This window comes from Nilaparvata lugens, chromosome 12, assembly GCF_014356525.2.
Source record: "Nilaparvata lugens isolate BPH chromosome 12, ASM1435652v1, whole genome shotgun sequence".
Classification (NCBI taxonomy): Eukaryota; Metazoa; Arthropoda; class Insecta; order Hemiptera; family Delphacidae; genus Nilaparvata; species Nilaparvata lugens.
This window is the reverse complement of record NC_052515.1, coordinates 4,144,836-4,166,423: the sequence shown is the minus strand read 5'-3', so window position 1 is coordinate 4,166,423 and position 21,588 is coordinate 4,144,836. Positions and strand designations below refer to the sequence as shown.

At 34.5% G+C, this 21,588-nt stretch overlaps 2 protein-coding genes across 4 annotated transcripts in view; both read left to right on the top strand.

The window, feature by feature from the left end:
* Window positions 1-3,629, top strand: part of LOC111044220 (multidrug resistance protein homolog 49) — an 88,314-nt gene extending 84,685 nt beyond the window's left edge. For all 3 annotated transcript variants that reach the window (XM_039438727.1, XM_039438729.1, XM_039438728.1), the window contains exons 24-26: window positions 471-677; window positions 1,891-2,037; window positions 3,100-3,629. In XM_039438727.1, coding sequence (XP_039294661.1) covers window positions 471-677; window positions 1,891-2,037; window positions 3,100-3,294 — 549 coding nt within the window. In that variant the 3' untranslated portion in view covers window positions 3,295-3,629. The remainder of the gene's footprint in view (window positions 1-470; window positions 678-1,890; window positions 2,038-3,099) is intronic.
* A 5,178-nt stretch (window positions 3,630-8,807) lies between these two features.
* LOC111044228 (ATP-dependent RNA helicase Ddx1) overlaps window positions 8,808-21,588 on the top strand; it is a 27,264-nt gene continuing 14,483 nt past the window's right edge. The window contains exons 1-8 of the mRNA XM_039438726.1: window positions 8,808-8,974; window positions 9,569-9,620; window positions 11,142-11,329; window positions 12,826-13,025; window positions 13,624-13,866; window positions 15,105-15,281; window positions 17,532-17,669; window positions 19,502-19,726. Coding sequence (XP_039294660.1) covers window positions 8,959-8,974; window positions 9,569-9,620; window positions 11,142-11,329; window positions 12,826-13,025; window positions 13,624-13,866; window positions 15,105-15,281; window positions 17,532-17,669; window positions 19,502-19,726 — 1,239 coding nt within the window. The 5' untranslated portion in view covers window positions 8,808-8,958. The remainder of the gene's footprint in view (window positions 8,975-9,568; window positions 9,621-11,141; window positions 11,330-12,825; window positions 13,026-13,623; window positions 13,867-15,104; window positions 15,282-17,531; window positions 17,670-19,501; window positions 19,727-21,588) is intronic.

Here is a 21,588-nt window from a genome sequence, read left to right as displayed (position 1 = left end):
TAGAAAAATGTTCATGACATGTTACATGCCACTTGAGCTCTGCTCGGATTTGTGGCTTCACGTAACAAATGACAATAATAATAATAATTATAATCATAGGGGAACCTGCATACATATACAAATACATTTTTATGGTCAGTATGTTTGGGGATTTACTATGATATTCATTAACATGGAAGCGATAAGTTCGTAGTTGCACTGATAAGCTATCGATAAGATAAGTATCAAGCTTCATGCGTGTGCTACTCCCTTTGTAAGGGCGACCACTTCATGATCCAAACTCCTCTATTCACCATTTATAAGTTTAAAATCGATTCCTGGTAGTTCAGAACCCTCCTGAAGCTGTAGGTCCACTCACCTTTCATCACAATCTGTCTCATCACAGGCTTGTCTCACGCACAAGCCTAGATAGCTCATGTAGACATCATCCAAAAAAATCACTGATTTTATAAAAAGCGAATGTTTTGCAGACTGTAGGAGGCAAAGACGTGTCGAGCCTTACTCTGTCGCGTCACCGGGCAGCCCAGGGCATAGTCTCACAGGAGCCAGTGCTCTTCAACCGCACAATAGCCGAGAACATTGCCTATGGAGACAACAGTCGTGTCGTGCCCGTCGATGAAGTCATAGACGCCGCTAAGAAAGCCAGTATACATGAGTATATCACCGCTTTGCCTGCTGTGAGTGAATACATAATACGAGCTCATTGATAATTACATCTGATACATGAAAATTACTTGAAATTTGCCGTTCTCATACTTACCAATTGTAAACATTTTTCGGCTGGCAGTTGAAATCAAAATCGTTTATTGTCATTACAAAACAAAATTTGTGTAACAAGGTCAAATACATTTACAATTTGCAACATTCATACATAGATTAATAAGTATGATTAGTATTGTAACGTTTTTAACACAACAACAATAATAAAAACAGGACAATAACAATAATATTCTATACATCTATAGATGCGTTATTAAGTGTTAAACATTCTAGAAACTCCTTAACACTGTAGACACAAAGCTCACATAACATATCTTTAATGAATCTTCTAAAACTGCTCATATTCAATGCTGTGACTACGGTATGACTTAGAATTGACCTCCGAATGGATGACTTTCAAAATATACAGGTTCACAAGTTCTACAAAGCTGAATAAAGTATATAAATGCACTATAATATAAGATCTTATGAAAACGTCTCATTATCTATTCATTCATCTATTTGATAAGACTAGAGAGCAACGGAAAAAGAGACCATTTCTCACAAAATGTTATTTCTGGATTATGAATGAATTGACAGATTTTCAAAAATAGTTTCCAACTAGACTCTCACTTATAATATGGACCTTCTCATCTTTGCCATTTTGAATCAATACAGTATTTATTTATTTTTATTGAGAATATATTACATTAAAATAATGTTACAACTCAAAGAGGTTTAACGCCAAAACAAACTCATTTACATCAAAAGTATGATACAAATGTTTCAGATATGAGAACATAATAATAAAAAAAAGTATTTATATAGGTATCATACATTGTACACTGTAAAGGTGCGTACAGATATACGCGCCGCGAACATGAGCAATTCACTTTTAATCAGCTGATGCCAAGCTTTTATATATCTGTATCTTACCGTTTCTGTAAAAATATAGATATAATCAGCTAATTAAAAGTGAATTGCTCATTTTCGCGGAGCGTATATCTGTACGCACCTTAATATATTTGACTGCCGAATAAGGTTGTATTTTTACTTATGTTTATTCTCAAAAATTATTTCATGTAAGAGTTTTAACTGACAAATTGTAAGTTATATTTTTTTGTTTTTTATGAGGAATAAATAACTTTTTCTTAATAATATTCATTGAAATGTTGTATATTTTTATTGCAGGGTTACGAGACAAGACTAGGTGCTCGTGGGTTCCAGCTGTCTGGCGGTCAAAAGCAGAGAATAGCAATTGCCAGGGCACTTGTTCGTAATCCACGCCTACTTATACTTGATGAAGCCACCTCGGCGCTTGATACACAGAGTGAAAAGGTACATTTATCAATACAGTAATCATAATCCTTACTAGAATATGTATGGTTTGAGTCTAAATGTAAGTCTCAATGTAATGGTGAATAATATAAAAACCAAAGAAGTTTGAGTCTATTATTTTTTATACACCCTCTGTGGTGAGTTAAGTTGAAGAGGTGGCTCTTATTGCCTCAACTTCGCCCACAACACTTTCAATATTTTCAAGTATAAATAATAGAGGCAGTTATCTATCTATCTACCTTAATTGCTTCATTCTTTGATACACTCTAACTTCACCGCTCCACTATGTTTTGACGACCCAAAATAAAATTAGAAGTAAACTGTGCTCTATCAAGTAATAATAATTCGTGTTTTTGTTTTGAATGCAGTTTGCAGCTTGTCCAAGATCCTAAATTCTCTGATACACCTTCATTTATTATAAAATGACAGATTTTCAAAAATGGTTTCCTTCCAACTAGACTCAATTATATGGACCTTCTCATGGACCATGAATCTTCACAGTCTCTACATAGAAATTAAAAATCAAAGTATGGTACCCTGTTTTCAACTTTATTTATTTTATTTCTCTCATGCTAGTAAAGGTGAGAGCACGGTAGGTGATACCATAGAGAAACAATAGTGTAAGTAGATATCCCATGGTATAGGGAATTTATGTCGCAACTTTTACTGTTATCTCAAGCCGATTACTGTCGATTATTGTCAATTTTTACTGTTTTGTTGGGGTGATAGTGCATGAACGGCACAATTTGAGAAACTACCAGCATCACACAGCTGCATGGGAAAGAACTACGTGAACTATTGGCTTGGGATAACAGTAAAAGTTGCGACATAAACGCCCTATACCATGGGATATCTACTTATGCTATCGTTTCTCTATGGTGATACTGTCTTATCTGATACGACCTTCGCCGCTTCACTTCACTATGCTTTGACCCATATAAATATGAAGTAAACTTTAGTCAACTACTGTCTACTCTATCAAATAATAATCTTTTTTTGAAACCCAACTAAACTGCAAACTTTATAAAATAATCTAACTTTTTGTTTCCATCTAATTTGCAGCTTGTCCAAGACGCTCTAGAAGACGCCATGAAGGGGAGGACTTGCGTGATAATTGCGCACAGACTGAGCACAGTGACTAACTGTGACACCATTTATGTACTCAGCAAGGGACGAGTCATTGAGAGTGGCACGCATGCGCAGTTAGTCGCCCGTAATCAGCACTACGCGCGCTTACTACACCAACAGAGCCACTAGATATATTTTGAATTCAACTTTGAGGCCCGGTTTCTAGGACGATTATTAAATTCCTAATGGACTGTTAAATCTGTAGGTTGAATTCAATAATTCACAGATGGAAATTGATGAATTTTCATCGACATCAGATTCATCGCTGATTCTCAACAGTGTAATGAGTATTGCAATTGACTTGAGTTGGGACATTTGAACTGATAGGGTCAGAATGACTCATAAATGATTAAGCAAAACAAAATAACATTGAGAAATTGCATTTATTCAAATGCTAATCGATAAATAATTGATGTTGCTTTCCATGACGAAACACTATATAATAACTATGTTGTAGTTGAGACACTGTGTTACTTGTAAATATTTGAAAAAACACTTACTTTTCTTGGAGTATTGAGGAATGCATTTCACTCCTGAAGAGGAGCTTCATGATAGAGCCTTCAGGAGTGAAATGTATTCTACAATACTCCAAGAAAAGTAAGTGTTTTTTTCAAATATTTACAAGTAACACAGTGTCTGAAATACAATAAATAATTATTATTAAACGAAAATCCAAAATTCAATGCTGTACACCACCCCGAAGATTTCTGCTACTGCTTCTGGAACTGCAAATATTGTCAACAGGGTTAGCAGCTAAATTGAATAATAATTACCGTATTCAATAATTGAATTCAAAATTACTACCTCAACATAATTCAGCAATAATTACAAAGTTTACAATGAGATGTATAATAGTAATGACCTAAAAATACTTTACTTGAATGGGTTACATTTATAAATTAATAAAACAATATTAGAACTTGAAGTACCCTTCATTATTTAAAATATTACAACGACTAGTTTCTACCATAGGTCATTTTCAAGTTTGAAAAACTTGTCACCTATTTACGTCGTTGTAATCTTTTAAATAATAAAGGGTATTAAAAGTTTCAATATTGTTTTATTAAGTAATGACCTAGTATATAATGACTCTCCTATTAACAGTAACAAATATAACAAGTAAGGAACAAGAGGTGGGAATAAAACCATCTCTAAATGATCCATTGGGTTTGATAAGACTCCTAGAAACCGGGCTTTGTCTTCAGAACTCTTGAATTTAAAAAATTGTAAAATGTCAGTCATCCACATTATTGTGAGATGCGCTTCAACTGTCAACATTCATCGTAAATTACATAGAATCTTTCCATTCAATTAATGTTGACAGTTTAAAGTGATTCTTGTTATAGAGTTCTGTATGTGGCTGACCATTGTCGGATCCACTTGAAAGTTTTAACATTGTTTGAATGGAGAGCTGTGATGCTACTATTATAATGAATGCTGGCATTATGAGAAAACTCTCACTATAAAGATAAAGTCAGCCACAATGTGGCTAATAGTGAATGTCATAAACTATAGTGATATTTATTTATAGTGAGGTCCACATTATAATGACAGTGGAAAAAGATAGGAGATAAACGTTGCCGATCCTCTGTCTTGTCAATGCCTTCTATATACGGTAGCTGATACAGGTTTATTGATAAAAACACTTTACTCACATGGGCTACTTTTTAAATTAATAAAAACAATATAAAAATCTTGAAGTACTCTTTATTTTTGAAAAATTTAAAATAGTTCAACATCTAGTTTCGACCCTAACTTAGGTCATTTTAACTAGGTCTACATTTCAACTTGAAAATGACCTAAGTTAGGGTCGAAACTAGTTTATTTATTTATTTATTTATTAGAACAGTCACAAACACGATATTTGGAAAGAGAAACAGGCAATTGCCCAAAACTTCTTCAATTCCTTGATTTTGGCACATAAATAGTCCAAAGTGAGGTTAAGTTTAAAATTTCTGTTTTCACCAAAGATTAACACTCAGAGAATACGTATTCGAGATATGACTGATGAATTTTGAATTTCGAAGGGTTGATAAGAGCCGGAAATAACACTAAACAATCAGAAAGTTTCAATAATATTGAAATAAACTTGAAAATTTTGAGCAGAAAAATTAAAACTACTATCACTGCAACTATCAGCTGATTTTTTTACTTATTAAATTAATAAAAACAATATGAGAATCTTGAAGTACCCTTTATTAAAAAAAAACTTTAAAATAGTTCAACAACTAGTTTCGACCCTAACTTAGGCCATTTTAACTACATTTTAACTAGGTCTACATTTCAACTTGAAAATGACCTAAGTTAGGGTCGAAACTAGTTGTTAAACTATTTTAAAGTTTTCAAAAATAAAGAGTACTTCAAGATTTTTATATTGTTTTTATTAGGTTTATTGATGTAATATTAACGGTTCATTCTTGTTAAAAAAAATCAATCATATTTTATTGAGCAAGAAATTATATTTTCAATAATTTCATAATGAATTTTCATAATTAATAATTATGCAATATTTTGTCAATTCTACATTTTTAAAAGACGATTTGGCAACAGAGCAAAGCGAGAAAGAGATAGTGCTATCCGCTTTGTTGAATGACAGACAAGAATAGCAATACGGTACCATAGCTAATCAAACACTGCCATTATAATGTGGACCTCACTATGTAACTGTCATCGTGTAGGTTGAATAGTCAGCTAAAAATATAGAACTCTATAATGAGATACACTTCAAACTGTCAGCAGAGGTTAAACGGAAAGTGATATATATTATTTGTAAGGAATGATAACTGAAATGGATCTGACTTCTGACTGTAGACACAGCTATATAGAACTCTAGCTATTGAAAGCTCTGTGGTGAGTCTACTATTGACTACCATGGCTTTATGGTCTACCATGTTTATTGTATTTTTCTTTGGAGCTATTCCTAATATAAATCTCAGTACGGTACCCTTTTTAATTATTTTGTCACAACAAAATCACTTGAAAATGGCATTAATGTCTGGAAAATGTTGGGACAAAATAATTTAGAAGGATACTGAGATTTTATGTTTTATTTTTCTACCATGTTCCTATGTTTTACCATGATCCTATGGTCTACTATGGTTCTATGGTCATGAAGATCAACTCAGCAATGCATGAATTATTTAAGACTGAGTCTAAGAACAATGTTTTATAAGAAATTAATAAAAATGTGGACATAAAATGAAAATCCTCCATGAATCCGTATTAGTAAATTTTTCAGACAACACTCTAACTTGAATCAGAGTTTAAACTTGAAGATTAAAATATTTGTTTCAATATTGTGTATTCGTTTTCCAATGAAAATTGAAACGGAACGAAATGGAAATTTTTGTTCAAATAATGAACTTCAAAGTTTAAACTTGAAGATTTAGAATATTTATTATTACTATTAAATTTAGAATATTTATTTCAATATTGTGTATTGGTTTTCCAATGAAAATTGAAATGAAACTAAATAGAAATTTTTGTTCAAATAATGAAGTTTTGAAAAAGTGGAGCCTTTAGAAAATACAGAAATACATTTAGCGGTTTCTACTGTTCACACTACTATGAGATGAATGTATGATACATTATAATATCATTATGTTTACAATATAAGAATCTTCTAAGTGCACTTTTTCTCGTAGAAATATTTTCAATCAATGAATTAAAAAATGAATAAGTTTACTTGACTACTTTTGTTGACATTAGACAGCACATTTAAAACAAAAAAAAAACTTCAATGTCAAGAAATTGAATGCACGCTCATAATGATTTTATTGAAAGAAAGCTGATACAATATCACAATTTAATACAAGTCTTAACTTATCCTGTAAATTTACTCGTTGAAAAATGAAATTTTTATGTGAATTAAAAGGAAGGAAGAGGGGTAGCCTATTTTTCATTCTATCAGCCGAGCTGAATTTCATTGGAAAACAGGGTGAATATCTGAATATTTCTCATCTCTGAATAACATCTTTATTCATTTTCAAATTATAATTAGAATCATCGTATCCTACTACATTATTTTCACGCATTACTATCATTTACTTACTCTTAGGCTCTACTCACACTTACGTGACTCATGTCGAGAAGAGACTCGACTCTAGTCGAGAGCATGTGTTTCCAAATGGTGACACTCAGACCAGTCAATTCTAGTCTCCGCGACGTCACCATTTGAAAACACATGCTCTCGACTAGAGTCGAGTCTCTTCTCGACTTGAGTCGCGTACATGTGAGTTGAGCCTCACTCTTCATACTAAAGCCAGAATAAATGTTTATTCATACTTAAATGTTATATGTCATACCTACTAAATTTGAAATGTTTGTAAAATTGTTTGAATTAGTATTGTATTTTACATGGTCATGCAGTATCACTTTAACTTCCTCTTTAAATTGTAGTTGAAATGTATATTCTCAGCATACGGTAATATTTAAATGTAGGTATCACAATAATTTATGAATAGTACCGTAACTATTGAACTATTCAACTGCTGAATTCCATTCATAATTCATGTAACTTTTCGTGTAAGTTTAATTGGACTGTAGGCCTACTTCTTACATCCGAAGTGAAGAATCAATTATTTATACTTTCAATATATATATTTTAGGTACATTAGTTCAAGTGTTATTTAGGAGAATGTTCAAATGTATGTAAATAATAAGTTTTTAATATTCAAATATCAGTGTAAAATGTGATATGTTCCTTAAATTTGTAAATTGAATCTGTATATTTTTCAACGTAGCATTAAAACTTTCTACAAATAATATAACTTGTTCATTTTTCCTGCTCCATTAAAGCTATCACCTATTCCTGTCATTGATTTTCATCAGAAAATTACTAAGCAAAATGTACACAATTCAGTACATTTCAAGGAATATTACAGAAAGTATTTTACTCTCATAATAACCATTGGCCAAATAATCCTCCGTTAGTAACACCAGTATGTTCTCAAATAGTCAAGGTATTAGTAGAACTTTAGTAGTTAGTCCAATGCAACCGGTTCTGAGTTTATAATATAATTATTTATGCTTACCTATTAAGATATTTTTTAAAATGTGTACAATGCAAAATAAATTATATTGGAGACAGTACTTAAAAGCACACGGTGCTCACAGAATTGTTTTAAATAGGGCTATTTTTGCACTATCTACGTTCAATGCTAATCTAATTACATTTAGGTATAGGTAGTTTCATTTATTATGTGTTCCATTCAAACGAACAGTTGATGTTTCTCCGTTTAACGAGGTCTGTAACGAGGTGGTGCATATGGGGCTTATTACATTGAATATTAATTGAGTGAAGTTCCAAAAAGGGTACTTTTCAATTTTCAAATAAATAAGAGTAGCTCTTTCAAAAAAAGTTAATAATTAAATATAGTAGCCTATATCAGAAATTTATTGCTGTCATAACTCAATAACATAACCATTGGTCAAATAATTTTATATGAGTAAGCTTAATCCAGATAATTCTCTTATATTGAATACAAGAGATAAACTGTAAATACAAGTTACAAAAAAATATCTTAGAAATTCTGCCCCTTATTATGTTTTTTATGAAGTAAAAGTTAATGCATAGCACATCACCCAATGTTTTGAAATTGGCGCTCTATGGATTCTACGACAACTCACGAACCAGCTGGCAGCTGCTGGTGCTGATGATTCGATGATTGTGTTGTGCCTGTGAAGTAATGATGTCTGCTGTTTATTAGTATTCTCTGTGTTTTATTAAGTAATCCATTTAATAAAATTCATTAAACTCTTACTGGAATTTGAAGATTTCCATTTTCCGAAGAAATGGCTGCATTTGAAGGTAATTAATTTTCAATATCTGATTTGTAAGATAATAATTTGTAGTTATCATAACCTACAATATTCTCTGCAACCGGCAAAACATTTTTAATTTCTTCTGTAAAGTTAATTAATCTTTCCATTTATAGTTCAAACTTTTTTCATAAAAAAAGGAGGAAGTTTTTAAAAAAAATGAGTTGTAAAGAATAAATTTGTTGGAGAAACGAGAATATGAAAAATATGCTTCATATAGTATGGAACAACCTATTAGTTGTTCTACTGTAGTGTGGTCAATTATTATTCTTCAATATACAATAATCAATTTTTAATTTGAACAATTATTTCTATAATTCTTTTGATGTAAAAATTCTAAATCTTAGTTTCATCTTAGTCCGGTTTAGTACCTTAATCGGATTGAGCCAGGCCATAGAGGAGACAGTCATAGGTATCTCGCCACGAAGTTGAACAAATATCTATTCTTATTCTATGGTAGGTTCAAGTCCTCGTAAAATGAAGCTTAATCTACCAGTATACATTTTACATTAGAATAATAAAATTAGGTAGGCTACTATTAGGTAACGTTATAATTCATCAAAATTATCATTCTTGTTTTCAGAAATGGGAGTATTGCCAGAGATTGGTAAAGCAGTCGAGGAAATGGACTGGATGTAAGTTAATTTACTTATTTCTCATCATTATATTATAAACATGTCTTAAATCCAAATTCTCAAGAACAATATTTTGATTATAAAACTTTATTAGATTTCCCTTCCTACATAGAATGCTTCTCTCTTCCATAGTTTATCCCAACCTTTATTTTAGCCTTGTCTTATGATGGGCTCTTATCAGTCTCTTCTATTTCAAGTATAAAGATCTTTAATCATCTTGATACTTGTAGTTTTCCCACTGGAAACGCTGCTGCGTCGTGGTTGGTCGTGGTTATCACTCTGTAGATACTCTTCTACCGAGTAGTATGGATTTGCTAACAGGTAGCTCTTCAATGCTTTCTTGAATTTGTCCTCTCTCTCTCTCTCTATGCTTCTAATGCTAGCCGGAACCTATTTATATATTTGAGCTGAGGAATTTAAGCCCATTTCTGGCTAGGGTTGATGTCACCTGCTCCACGTGGATCATCTGTGTTTGGCGAGTGTTATGCTGATGGATTTCCTCATTCCTCACAAACAATTCAGGCTTCCTCTTCAACATCATAGCCGATTCCAGAATGAACATTGCTGACAAAGTCAATATATTTAATTGTTGGAATAGCTGTTTACAATGTGCTAGGTATGGTGCTCTACAAATTGTTCCTACAATACGCTCTTGTAATGGAAATCTTATTTTGGCCAGTGTGCTTCCACCCCACATTGTTATGCCATAGCTCATAATACTACTGAAGCATCCGTAGTAAACCTTAATTAAAATGTCATTGTCTACAATAGGCAAGAGTCTAAGAATCATATAGCAAATTGAAGTTAATTTCACTTATACATTTTCAATGTGCTGATGCCATCAAAGGTTTCTATTTATCATCAAGGTTTACTATTTATTCCATCACGAACTTGAGTGATGCTTCATCAAGTGATTCAACATTCCATAACATATCTTTCCCAAACGGCAAGATTGCCAATTTTCTTTTACTACAGCTTTCTTCTTTTTACTCTTCCTCTTTCTCATTTTATTCTTCTTTTACTTCATCCTCTTCCCCCATATATTTCTCTTCCTCTTCCTAATCCTCCTCCTCCTCTTCCTCCTTTCCCCAGTACTTCTTCTTCTCTTACTCCTCTTCCTCCGCTTTCCCTCTCATCCTCCTCATCCTCGCTCTCTTTCTTCTTCCATTCCTCTTCCTCAAACTCCTTCTTCTCCTATTCCTCCTTCCCATCCCCATCATTTTTCTTCTTCTTCCTTCTCTTCCTCCTCCTCTACCTCCACTTGTTCCTAAATTCCTAATTGTTGATTTGCTATTGTCTAGGCTGTTGTACTTTAAAAATAAATATGTATTTAATTTCTGGATTTGCTGATGCATATGCTTTTGTTCTTTAAAAATGAATACTTTTTTAACTCCTTGCTGTTGTCTAGGCTGTTGTACTTCAAAAATAGATACATTTTTAATTTCTTGATTTGCTGTTATCTAGACTGTTTTCCTTCAAATATGAATACATTTTTAAAATTATATATTTTTTGTTTTGCAGGCTGCCAACAGACGTGCAAGCGGAAGCGATTCCGCTGATCCTGGGCGGTGGAGACGTGCTGATGGCCGCCGAGACAGGCAGCGGAAAGACGGGAGCCTTTTGTCTGCCCATCATACAGATTGTCTGGGAAACCCTCAAAGACCTCAAGGAAGGCAAGGGTGGTGCTGGGGCGGCTCCCAGTCAGACATGTGAGTCATTCATTGAATCAAACAAATAATCATTCAAACAAACAATCAATCAATCAAGATTGCTTTTTGCCGGCCAATCATAGATATTGTCTTGGAGACACTCAAGGAAGGCAAGGGCGGAGCAGAGGCTGCTCCCAGCCAAACAAGTGAGTCATTCAATCAATCAAGAGTGCCTTTTGTCTGCTCATCATACCGCATCCACATGTTGGCCCAATGAAGGCCAATGTCGTCCAGCGCAAGTGTGTGGATGAGTGGTTTGCCAGCGTTGGCCTTCATTGACCCACATTGGCTTACCAGGCTGGACTAGCGACTGGGCCAATATGTTAACTAGGCGTCATACAAATTCTTTGGGAGACACTTATTGAATGTAATGCATCATCAAACGTAAAGATCCCCCATTATACTTATATTATGTTCCATTATAATAAAATGAGTGTTCTACTCGTTGATACAGTTAATATTACATTAGGTGTACCGTTATCAGCTATCCTCTATAGAAGATAGTAGCAAGGCAGAGAATCGGCAACGCTATTCTTCTATCTTTCTTCACTGTCATTATAACGTGGATCTCACTATGCGGGAATAATTACACTCACTAGAATTAAATCAATATTGACTACGGTAATAATGAATATGGTTATGAAATAGCTTCCTATAAACAAATTGAAATTACCCCAAATCAAGGTGTTTTGTATTGATTTATACATGATTTTTTTATTTTATATTCTTGTTTTCAGTAGTTATAACTTGTTCCTTGTTTGATATCGTATTATATCGGTTTCATGATGGAATGTAGTATCTTACATTACATGGACGGGAAGGGGACCTTTTGCAGGCGAGAATGATGTTTCTAGTCAGGCGTTAGCCGAGACTAGAATTTCATTCGAGCATTGCAAAAGACATTCACGTCCATCGTACACTATTTGTTGTCATAATAATCTTAAGAAGAATAATTGAGAAATAGAAAACATTACCTGCTAGTGCTGAAGATACTGCATGCATTCTATTAACATAGCCTAGTTTACAAATTCCGAATCAGGAATTTTGCCGAAGTTGACAAAACTTCCACCTGGAGCGCTGAAGGTGTTTTTTTTGTAGCAGTTTTGCTGTTACTATTTTGGAACTAGGAAAACATACTCGACTGTAAAGGAAACGTATGGTTTCATTACAGTAGAGTATGCTGTAATGAGAACCATATGTTTATTTGTTCATTTTGTTCACAAATTTATTTCTAATAAAACATAGCCTACCAGTATTTATTTTATTAATCTTCTATGAATTATTTTTTATCTTAATGAGTTGTGTGTTTTTGTTTTTCTTATTGATTCTAATTGTAAATATTGTGAGTTTGAATAAATAAAATTTGAATTTGAATTTTGTTCTGCAAACAGCTGTTTGCACCGACTTGATTTCATGCATGGAAAACAGCTGAGATTGAATGACTATGGCAAAAATAAATATGAATAGCCTACATTTTTGAATGTTTGCTGTTTCAGCGCCGCATTGGAAGCTGAGCGTGTGGGACCGTGGCTCGGCCATGGCGGTGACTCCGGACGGCATGCGCTGTCAGTCGCGGGAGCAGAGGGAGTGGCACGGCTGCCGGGCAAATAAGGGCCTACATTCGGGAGGCAAGTACTACTACGAGGCCACGGTCACCGATGAGGGGCTGTGTCGTGTCGGATGGTCCACTGGCCAGGTAGGTTCGGAACCCACCTAGCTCTAACCTGATAATATCTGTATTGTTCTGAACCTGATAATAATAATGGTATATGACGTTGTTTGTAACATTATTGTGTTTGTTTCACAATAGAGATTAATATCGAGTGACCTGGCTGACTCAGGTCTGGTGTCACAGTTTTCAGGTCGCTCATGATCAAGTTCTGGGCCTCTGACGTAACGTAACGACTGCCTTTGGGCAGCCGGGACCGATTGTTAAACGTGCTCATCCAAACACGGGAGTGTCCCGAGATAAGTATATTTTCTTATTGTCCCAAAACGCTTCCCAGTGGTTTGTAACCCACCTTAAACTGTTGGTCCACTCATCTCTCATCAATCCTAAAGCTCATGCATCACACCATCAGCAAAAAAAAAAGTTCAAGATGATTTATCGAAATAAATTTGACTGAGAACGCTTTGAAAATCTCCTCTGAATACGACTCTTGTAGTTCCACATCAACAAAGATTGATGCTTTGGAAGGGGTAGATCGGTACAGGGATCAAATTATGAATCAGGGACTGTACACATTCTGTAATAAACATTCCGATAAAGTTAATGTCATGTCTTTTGTTCGCAGGCATCCCTGGACCTCGGAACCGACAAATTCGGGTTCGGGTTTGGAGGAACCGGCAAGAAGTCGAACAACAAACAATTCGACAGCTACGGCGAACCGTTCGGCATGCACGATGTGATCGGCTGCTATCTGGACCTGGACAACATGCAGATCAAGTTCACCAAAAATGAGAAGGATCTCGGCAACGCGTTCAACTTACCCAAGCAACTGCATTCGGCCACTTTCTTTCCCGCAGTTGTTCTCAAAGTAAGTTAAATTCAAATTTATTTCCACAATTTACGAACATTTGAAAAAACACTTCACATGAATGGGCTACTTTTTTACAAATTAATTTAAAAGTTTTAAATAATAAAAGGGTACTACAAGTTTTCATATTTTTTTATTAAACATTTCAACTATACATCACAGATGCAATGAATTACAAAAATACTGTAACCACCCCTGATGGGGGTTGAAGATATCTTATTATTACTTCAAGGGAGTCATGGGAACTGGATGAACAACAACATTGTTTTACCTAATGAATTTCTCATTTATTATGCAAACTACTTGAAATTTAAAGAACGACATATGCAGTACATTTTATGAAAATATTATTCCTACAAAAACTACCTGCCAATAAGATTCTGCTAACTTTAAAAATGTTACTACAACAAAAGCATTACTAATTAGGGTCTCGGTCGTGTGAACAAGTTTTATAAGGAGCTAGAAATTTTGGTACTCACTCACAGCTATCACTCCCACCGTAATCCAAAACCACAGGACACTCACGTATCTCATGATGCCGGATTACTTAACTTTTTACAATATGATTTTCGATTAGCTCGGTATCTCGGTTGTTTAACGACTGGAATTTTCCCCGTCCGGAAAACTTCCCCCTCTCCACGTCAATGTGCCAGAAGGCCCAACTGCTGCTAGTTGGTTCTCACGAGATTCGGCAAGCGGGTTTTTGCCAGGTCTGCAGTATTCCTCTGTGAGAATATCTATAGGCTACCAAGCATCCGCCGTATCCTTGCCTCGTGGAGCCGCCTCATCCGTGAGAACTAGCAAATATCCCTGATTTTGCTGGTTCTCAGAGTCGTTTAGACATAAGTTAGCAGAATCTTATTATCGCTGCAATAATTCTACTCATTAAATAAAATTTTCTCAGTAAAGTCCAACTACGGAAATTGTTATTTCAGAGTCTTTTCTCCTGAAAAATCTTAGATCAAGTTTTAAGTTTTTATTGGGCCAGTTGAACATAGAAGTTACATATTTATAGCCATGTCACAATTCACATTAAAGAAACATACAATAAATTGCACAGGTACAATACATACAATAGACAGTAATAAATAAAACAGATCTAAAACATGAAAAATCAATAAATAGAATAAGTAATCAATCCTACACATGTCACAATACAATATATTGTTATTTAAATGTGAAATATTTTCGTTTTGACTGAGAAAACATGTTTTTAATATGTTTGTTGTTGGTTGTAGAACGCAGAAATGTCATTCAACTTTGGAGCGGAGCCGTTCAAATTCAAGCCGTCAGGAGGGTACACGGCCTGCGCAAGTGCAGCTAAAGAATTTGTCAAGAATTCGGATGTCGCGGCTGCGGCCAGCACTAGCAAGGCGAAAGTTGTCAACAATGCCCCGCAAGCTATTATAATTGAGGTGAGATCCAAATTAATCAGTTTTCACTCTAGATAGACTGTATCAAATATAGTTAAAAATAGATAGATTGCATCTGATGTAATATATTTGTATTTTGTATCATGTTGTATATATTTCACACTTGTATTGTATCTGAAGACCTCAGATATTGCTGCAATAACGATTTTATTCTATTCTATTCATTAAAAACTCAGTTATAAAGCTCAATAAAACAAATTTTTTGGACACTTGATAATGTGATGAATAACCGAAACCGGTCGAGTCATCAAAGAAAATTAAAGGGAATTATAGTCCATACAAAATTACTTTTGACTTGGAGGAATATGCGGCGCAGAGAAATGGTGGGAGTTCAGCCAATTAAAGAATAGAATATGTTAATTCACCAATAGAATAGAATAGATACATTAATAAATTACAATAAATACATTTCAATGTACATTAGGTGTCGTCAAGAATAAAATCCTAGCTATAAAACTAACTGAGCCAATTCATACACATATAATCATCATTCAAAATAAGTATTATAGTAATGAGTAGAGTCATAGGTTGCAGTTGCCAATTTGTCGATTATACTCAGTAGAATCAGTGCTTTCAGACAGGAAACTTCGTTTGTGGAGCATGAGCAATAAAGCATTCACTAGAAATTGAAGAACGCTAGCCGGTTTAGAACGGCAACATCGCGCCGCTGTATCCCTACCTTTCTCTTCTGCGCATGTACCTCCAAGTCAAAAGTAATTTTGTATGGACTATAGTAATTCTATATTACAAAACTATCAAGTAGCTCCGTTAAAATACGTTCTCAATAAACAATATATTTTTCAAGACGATAGCCTATCCACTAGAATAATAAGTTTTGCTGTTCTGAATTGGGGATTTCAAATTAGGTAAAATAAAACCTAGAATAATCAAAAGTGTTTCATACTTTGTACATTTATTTTTGCTCGTGTATGTATGTGTATAAGTAAATTATTGTTTGTTTTCTTTTTGGTAATAAATGAATTTGATACTATTTATTACTGTTTTGTATTTGTTTAAAATGAGAAGATTCAGGGCCGGTTTCTAGGACACTTATAAAATGTAATTAACTAATTAATCGATAGTTCAATGGTTCATTAGATTTGATAAGTGATCTAGAAACCGGGCTTGAAATTGAATTTCTATTAGGTAATTATAACTTACAGACAGACAATTTTTTATCAACATGTGTCCTATATACTTTTTAAAACTTGAATCCTTGTTTAAAATTGTCTAAAACTGTTTCAAAATAGGAAGATTGTAGAATAAATAGATTATTTTTGTAATCAGGTGGCTCGTTGGAGTAAGTGATAACGCGCGTGTCTTAAGCCGCGTATAGACTATGCCGATCGACAAAGTCGATCCACACTTGTCCATCGACACGTTCGATACTTGAATTGTCTCATACCTCCGTAAATGTGGACTAGTCGGGCGGCACACGCCGGTATTAAGTGAATTTTAAGATTAAAGATTCAAGTTATTAAAGATTTGTTCCTTATTTCGTTCTCTGGAAAACTGGCTTCGCAAATGTTTTATCTTTTTCTACACATCACATTTCTCAATGCCAAAAGATTCCCAATTTCCAGTTCCGATTTCCGTTTGTCCATCTTGTCTTTTGTTCCTATTTTTGTATTGTGAATAAGTTGGAAACTCCGTTCACGATACATTTCAATAAACGAAATTGTTTGGTCGTCACTCCAATCCATCATATTAATATAATGTGATGGATATATTAATAAAAATAATATAAATTTAAAATAATTTCAAATAGAACAATATTGAAACAACAGTGTAAAATGTTGAGCAACCCGCTTCAAGACGTCACACTGCTGATGTTGATTTAACTTCCTTGATCATTACCGACTTGTTTCGGGTTGAATTCGGTTCGGGCCGGCATGATTCGACAAAGCCGGGCGACCAGTCCGCACTTGTTCAACAGTGTCGATCGACCCCATTCGGCATAGTGTGGACGAACCTTAATAATCAAGAGAACCCGAGTTCGAATCTCGACCGGGGTAAAAAGGTTTTGACCACAGCTCAATCACATAGATACCCCGACTTTCGGAGGAGACGATAAACCGTCGGCCCCGACTACCTAAAAAGTAGTCGTCATCTCTCATCATCCCTCTCACTTATTACCCACGCACACGAGCTTATGCGGGCTCCGCCCTCACTATTATTAATCAATAAAACTTGTGAGAAAATGTTACTATTGATGTTTGTGATATATTTCAGCCTTCCAGAGAACTAGCCGAGCAAACTTACAATCAGATCGTGAAGTTCAAGAAATTCATCGAACAGCCCAGTATTAAAGACTTGCTAGTGATTGGCGGTGTCAACATTAAGGACCAGATATCTGTTCTCAATTCTGGGGTAAGCTCATAGTTAACATGTATTGAATTTTTTCTCTTATTAAAGTGTTTATTGACCGAACGTAGTGAGGTCTGTGTTTTAACCAGGATTTTCTATTGTCTGTCTGTATGTAACGCGATTCCGGCCAAACGCGTTGATAGAATTCGATGAGATTTGGCAGGAATATTCCCTTTTTAACTGCGCGTCGATGTATACACAAGGTTTTTTGGAATTTTGCATTTCAAGGATAATATGAAAAGAAAAGGAATTTCTCCATACTCTGATATCACTATATATATCATCTACTTTGAAGATAGGATCAATGAGACTATAGAATTATTCATAATCAATAAGCTGACAAGTGGATTATTCATTGCATGCATTACACAGATGCCTGGCCGCGTCTATTTCTATAAGGTAGGGTTTCAATATTTTTTATGATGCGTGCCTATCAGTATCAATATTCTCACATTTGAAAAACAAATTTAATAGGTGAATGAAAATAAAATGAAAAATGATTAAGTGATCTGAATAATGCCGAAGAAATTATAATATTCTTGATTGAAAAAAAATAATTTTAAAATAGTTGAGAAATATTTTTATCAGATGGAAAGATTATCACGGAACTGAATAAATTATCATATATGGGATACAAATTCAAACGTGAACTGAGTTCATTAACATAAGTGAGTTTTTGATCTTTGAGAAAACAAATAACAGTTTTTAATAGTAAATTATGATTGAAGTGTAAATTGTGATTCAACCGAATCAACTAGAAGAGGTGACATCAGATACTTGTGGATGAGAGAACTGCGTGAGGTCTACTGTTCACATAACTACTAGTTTTAGTATAAGGTCCTTCTACTCATGTGTTTCGGGTGAATTAAACGATATCATTCTATTCCTTGTATCTATGCAGAATGACTGAACATAGATTTATTCAAACTTGAGAAAGCTTCGATGTCATCTACTGTTGGAACTTGTAAAACAACACTTCAAATGTTGATACTGGATCAATTTTTTGTATGAAACAATATATACTTCTCCAGCAATCTCACGCAAAAAAATGAAAGTTCGGTTAGCAACACTATTATCGGTAAAAATTCGACTGAGTCACTGTCAATGTTGTAGCATAAAATGATTGAACAGTGGTATCCATCATTTGTAATAAATGATTGATGACCTGTTTTGTAAAAAGTAATTATTTAATCAAAAATCTTCAAGTTGAAAAAAATTATTTCTCTTCTTAAGGAAGAAACTGATGTTTGGGGGTTTGTCAAACCTTCTGGTTCATGACAATGTTGCAGAACCGTTCTATAATGAAATAAAAACACACATATGTTGTCAAATCCTACACAGTTTTATTTGGTACAGGACCATGGTTTCGTGACCACACAGATCACATTTTCAAGCAGTCAGCTGTGAGCTTGAAAATGTGACCTCTGTGGTGAAGAAACCATGTTCCTGTACCAAATAAAACTGTAGAGAATTTGAAAACATAGGTGTGTTTTTATTGCACTATTATCGGTCATTAGTTCGGTCAGATGACGTTACTTAACTACGATTACGTTCTAAAATACAATCGGGAGAAGTATGTTTAGAAAAATAAGTATTATTGATGTTAATCCTTTTCTACAGATCATATTCTCTTCCTCCTCCATTCTTCTTCTGCCCCTTCTCCACCACCTCCTCCTCCTTCCCCATTTTCTTCTGTTTCTTGTTGTTCTTCATCTACTCTTAATTCTCCTACATTCTTATTTTTTTTTCAAACATTGTAGTTGAAATAGCTGTGATGGAATGATTTTAATTGGATTTGTATTGTAGGTTATAAATTGAATTATTTTGTTTTGTAGGTTGACATAGTGGTAGGCACCCCAGGCCGCATGGAAGACCTGATCTCGGGCGGGCAGCTGGCTCTGACTCACTGCCGCTTCTTTGTCCTGGACGAAGCAGATGGACTCCTCAAGCAGGGCTACACCGAGATGATCAACCGTCTACATCGACAGATACCCAAGATCACGTCTGATGGAAAGAGGCTGCAGATGATTGTGTGTTCGGCTACATTGCATGATTTCGAGGTATGCCACCATGTTTGCTATCTACTAGTTCTGTGAACAGTAGACCTCACGCAGTATTATCATCCATAAGTACCTGATTGAAACTATAGACCTTAGGGAAATACAACAATAGACTGGCTTCTCCACACATCTCTGAAAAACAAATTAATAGGTGAATGAAAATAAAATGAAAAATGATTAAGTGATCTGAATAATGCCGAAGAAATTATAATATTCTTGATTGAAAAAAAAATAATTTTAAAATAGTTGAGAAATATTTTTATCAGATGGAAAGATTATCACGGAACTGAATAAATTATCATATATGGGATACAAATTCAAACGTGAACTGAGTTCATTAACATAAGTGAGTTTTTGATCTTTGAGAAAACAAATAACAGTTTTTAATAGTAAATTATGATTGAAGTGTAAATTGTGATTCAACCGAATCAACTAGAAGAGGTGACATCAGATACTTGTGGATGAGAGAACTGCGTGAGGTCTACTGTTCACATAACTACTAGTTTTAGTATAAGGTCCTTCTACTCATGTGTTTCGGGTGAATTAAACGATATCATTCTATTCCTTGTATCTATGCAGAATGACTGAACATAGATTTATTCAAACTTGAGAAAGCTTCGATGTCATCTACTGTTGGAACTTGTAAAACAACACTTCAAATGTTGATACTGGATCAATTTTTTGTATGAAACAATATATACTTCTCCAGCAATCTCACGCAAAAAAATGAAAGTTCGGTTAGCAACACTATTATCGGTAAAAATTCGACTGAGTCACTGTCAATGTGTAGCATAAAATGATTGAACAGTGGTATCCATCATTTGTAATAAATGATTGATGACCTGTTTTGTAAAAAGTAATTATTTAATCAAAAATCTTCAAGTTGAAAAAAATTATTTCTCTTCTTAAGGAAGAAACTGATGTTTGGGGGTTTGTCAAACCTTCTGGTTCATGACAATGTTGCAGAACCGTTCTATAATGAAATAAAAACACACATATGTTGTCAAATCCTACACAGTTTTATTTGGTACAGGACCATGGTTTCGTGACCACACAGATCACATTTTCAAGCAGTCAGCTGTGAGCTTGAAAATGTGACCTCTGTGGTGAAGAAACCATGTTCCTGTACCAAATAAAACTGTAGAGAATTTGAAAACATAGGTGTGTTTTTATTTCACTATATCGGTCATTAGTTCGGTCAGATGACGTTACTTAACTACGATTACGTTCTAAAATACAATCGGGAGAAGTATGTTTAGAAAAATAAGTATTTATTGATGTTAATCCTTTTCTACAGATCATATTCTCTTCCTCCTCCATTCTTCTTCTGCCCCTTCTCCACCACCTCCTCCTCCTTCCCCATTTTCTTCTGTTTCTTGTTGTTCTTCATCTACTCTTAATTCTCCTACATTCTTATTTTTTTTTCAAACATTGTAGTTGAAATAGCTGTGATGGAATGATTTTAATTGGATTTGTATTGTAGGTTATAAATTGAATTATTTTGTTTTGTAGGTTGACATAGTGGTAGGCACCCCAGGCCGCATGGAAGACCTGATCTCGGGCGGGCAGCTGGCTCTGACTCACTGCCGCTTCTTTGTCCTGGACGAAGCAGATGGACTCCTCAAGCAGGGCTACACCGAGATGATCAACCGTCTACATCGACAGATACCCAAGATCACGTCTGATGGAAAGAGGCTGCAGATGATTGTGTGTTCGGCTACATTGCATGATTTCGAGGTATGCCACCATGTTTGCTATCTACTAGTTCTGTGAACAGTAGACCTCACGCAGTATTATCATCCATAAGTACCTGATTGAAACTATAGACCTTAGGGAAATACAACAATAGACTGGCTTCTCCA